The sequence below is a fragment of the Theobroma cacao genome, chromosome 4 (genome assembly GCF_053813885.1).
Source record: "Theobroma cacao isolate CCN51 chromosome 4, ASM5381388v1, whole genome shotgun sequence".
Taxonomy (NCBI): Eukaryota; Viridiplantae; Streptophyta; class Magnoliopsida; order Malvales; family Malvaceae; genus Theobroma; species Theobroma cacao.
This window is the reverse complement of record NC_142642.1, coordinates 27,808,331-27,811,905: the sequence shown is the minus strand read 5'-3', so window position 1 is coordinate 27,811,905 and position 3,575 is coordinate 27,808,331. Positions and strand designations below refer to the sequence as shown.

At 34.6% G+C, this 3,575-nt stretch overlaps 1 protein-coding gene across 1 annotated transcript; it reads right to left on the bottom strand.

Moving 5' to 3' along the window:
• Positions 1-294: 294 nt before the first annotated feature.
• MYB43 (myb domain protein 43) lies at positions 295-2,715 on the bottom strand. The gene is made up of 3 exons (XM_007032910.3): positions 2,372-2,715; positions 1,741-1,870; positions 295-1,108 (listed from the first exon to the last, which is right to left on the bottom strand). Exons 1-3 carry the CDS (start codon positions 2,502-2,504, stop codon positions 448-450), a joined length of 924 nt encoding a protein of 307 aa, XP_007032972.2. The 5' UTR covers positions 2,505-2,715; the 3' UTR covers positions 295-447.
• Between the last annotated feature and the right edge of the window lie 860 nt (positions 2,716-3,575).

Here is a 3,575-nt window from a genome sequence, read left to right as displayed (position 1 = left end):
ATTACATCACTATGAACTGTTAAAACTTCGAAGATATAATTAAGAAATGTAAACAATAAGAATAAGTGGCTATGACGAAGTAGTCAAAAGCTTTGCAAATCATTGAAAATAATTTTTTTTTTGACAAAGTAATGACTTGAGGGGGTTTCTTCACAAAATCCCCTTCTTAATAAATAAAGATCAAATTGAACGCACATCACATTGAATTCTTCTCATCATTTCATCATATACAAAAAAAAAAGTTTACTTTTTATTTATTTATTTATTTTTGGAAAAGACTAAAAAAGGAGAAACTAATAAGAAGTGAAGGATTTTTCCCCACTGATTCTTGATAACTTATTTTCGTTTTTTCTCTCATGTGAAAACTGACTGCCAACTTATAAATAAAACCCACATTTGACAAAAAAAAAAAAAAAAAAAAAGTAAGAAAGAGAAATCAAAAGCAAATCATAAGAGCTCATATGTCCAAGAATCTTGATCAAAAGCCATTCTTGGGCACTGAATTAGAGGAGATGATGATGAATCAAGAGCTAGCTTGGATGTGTCACTATCATCATTGATTAGCAAATCCCAACTGCTTAAATCATCATCCCACAAGCTCATACTGTTGTTGTTGTTGTTGCTACCCGTGTTGTAATCTGAGGGCCACTCAAAGTCAGGAAACTGCAATTCTTCAAGGAACTTGGAAGAGTCAGAAGAAGAGGATGAGGATGATGATGTTGATGGTGCACAAGCAGGGACCAAGATTTCATGGGGTTCGATTAATGGAACTTCATCTGTGCAGAAACCATTGTTCATCATCTCCATTGTGTCAAACAATGGGCTTGTCATGCTCTTGCCTTCCTCCTTGGCTTCAGTGATTGTTGATTGTAGGGATGTTTCAGGCTCCTTGGTTTTGTCCGCTTGAGACTTGACAGCAGCTTTTGAAGCTTGTAGCTTTTGCTCTTGTTGTTGTTGCTGCTGGGGTTGTTGTTCAGTATTAGATAGTGGCTTGTGGGTGAGAGGATCAATGCCCATTTTCCTCAGTTTTTTCTTGATGTGAGTATTCCAATGGTTCTTGATCTCATTATCAGTTCTTCCAGGGAGATGAGAAGCAATCTTAGACCATCTGCAAATGTGAAAAAACAATAAAAATTGAAAAAGAAGAAAAAAAATTTAATCCAACTAAAAAAAAAAAATCGAGTGTAATAATATAAAGTAGAATAATGAGGTGAAAATTGAACCACTTAAAAGAAGGATGACTTTTTGTGGCCAAAAGAAAGTTCTATGTAAAAGAAATTTGTCCCAGTCCTCTAAAGCTACCTGCTTTATAAGTTTTAAAGAATGGTCTCTCTACCCTATAAATAATCTTTACACTGACGACTTTGATGACTACTGCATAATAAAGAAATTGGTACATGGGGCTGAGTCTACAATGATAAAATTATGAAGTTCCAAGAAAATGCTTAATGGAACTAGGTCCATTATTTGTACTCAATGCTGGTTTGCATTAAAAAATTTTCAAAGTCCAAACTCTCAAAGATTGGGGAGAAAGGAAAAGCCTGCTTTTTTGATAATTAATGTCTTGGAAATCATTTCGAAACATGGAGTTGGTTCAAAGGAAACCACCACCAAGTAATAATGTCTTTAGTAATGACATGAGTTCAAATCAGAGCCAGAATCCGCAGCCCAAAGCAGAGGAAATGGTGAGTTAAAAAAAGAAAAAGAAAAATAAATGCAGAAAGATCGAAGATGGGGAACCTGTTGCCAAGTTGAGCATGCAGATCAATGACCATTTGCTCTTCATATTCAGATAAAAGGCCTCTTTTCAGGTCTGGCCTAAGATAGTTTGTCCATCTCAGTCTGCAACTCTTACCACACCTCAATAATCCTGCAATGACATATCCAACAAATTCATTTTCCAGTGAAAAGATTAATTCTTACTAATTTTAAAGGAATTTATACGTTTTCTTAGTGGTCAGCTTTTCTGACTCTTGCCTTCTTAATCATTATGCCAACCCCCACCATTTCCCTTTTTTTTTTTTTTTTTTTTTTATATCCACCACGAAGTAAAAGAAATATAAAGCTAAATAAATCACATAAACAAGCAAATGTCAAAACCAGCTTGAAAAAAATCCTTTTTGCTTCATCAAAAACTGAGAAAAGGAAGTAAGAAAGATATAGAATTCCATTTGAGAGGCAAAAAGATTCCCAAGACTATATAAAAAATTTTTCCAAATTCAAGTAAAAACAGAAGATACCCTTCTTCCTATCCAAAAACTAAAAAAAAGAAAAATCCAAATTGATATCCAAAGTTGTTATGATTCTCTCTTTCTCTGTTAAAATGTGGTGAGAGAAAGAAGCTGAAAACTGAAAAGAATGGGAGAGAGACCTGCAAGCTTAGGAACAGCTCTCCAACAGCATTGGCCATTGGTGAGGATGAAGTTGATAAGCTTCTTATCCTCCTCTGCAGTCCATGGCCCTTTCTTCAACCCGACTTTGTCACAGCATGGTTGCCGTCCCATCTTTCCAAAAACCCTCTCCCTCTCCTTCAAAAACTGAGTTCCAAGGCTCCACCAAAGATAATTATACGATCAACTCAAAATTATACCAAGCTCTGCCAGAGAAGAGAAGAGAAAAAATAACTTTAACAAATGAGACAGAGAGAGGGAAGGAGGAAAGCAACCGTGTCCAAATTTTTATGCACTGATAACAAGGCTCAACTAGGCACACAAACAAGTCTCCACCTTCTTATATAAATAAATCAACCCAAGGCCAGCCTTAATTTTTATTTTATAGAAACTTTTTAATATGACAAATATAAATATTATATATTTTTTCTTGTGTATTAGTCTGGGTTTGCAGTTGACACGTGTATATAATGATGCAACGCGTAACACACGTGCGATGTCACTTTCAGAAAGCTCTACTCCATCAAACTTCTCCTTTTTTGCTTCAGTTTCAAGCGTGAGATACTCTTAACACACACCTCAGCACAAAGAAAAGTAAAAGTAAAACAAAAACCAACATCTCTCCCCACGAGGATAGTTAATTTGTAAGTTCTTTTTATTTATGAGATTTCATTTACATTTATATATATATATTTTTTACATTTTCATTGCTTGTATACTAATATTTAAACATACAGGATTTGTATACTTTTGTCTGATGGTTCCATAGTCTTATGTACTAAGTAAAATGGTCCGGTTTCTACTCTTCCAAAAGTATTTTGTCTAATTTCTAAGGCTCTCCATTTTCTCTTCTGCCCCCTTCCTCATCAAGGAGAATCCAACAGGAGGGAGAAAATTTTTATTATGCTATAAACCAAATGGAGTTCTAATGGTTGTATACATAAAAGATTAGGTATACAATCCCAATTTACACTGGGACATTGTATCTAAACTAATTTATGCCGAAATACATGACTTTTATATTGTATGAATACTGGTCGAACTATCTTATTTTCAAAGCAAAATGAGCCAGAATATTCTAACTTGTATATACAATAATAAAAGGGGGAAAGTAGCTTCATTGAGCATGGGGGTCAAAATAATGGTGTAAATTATCCATGCCTATTCAAGGCTCATCAGCTTGCG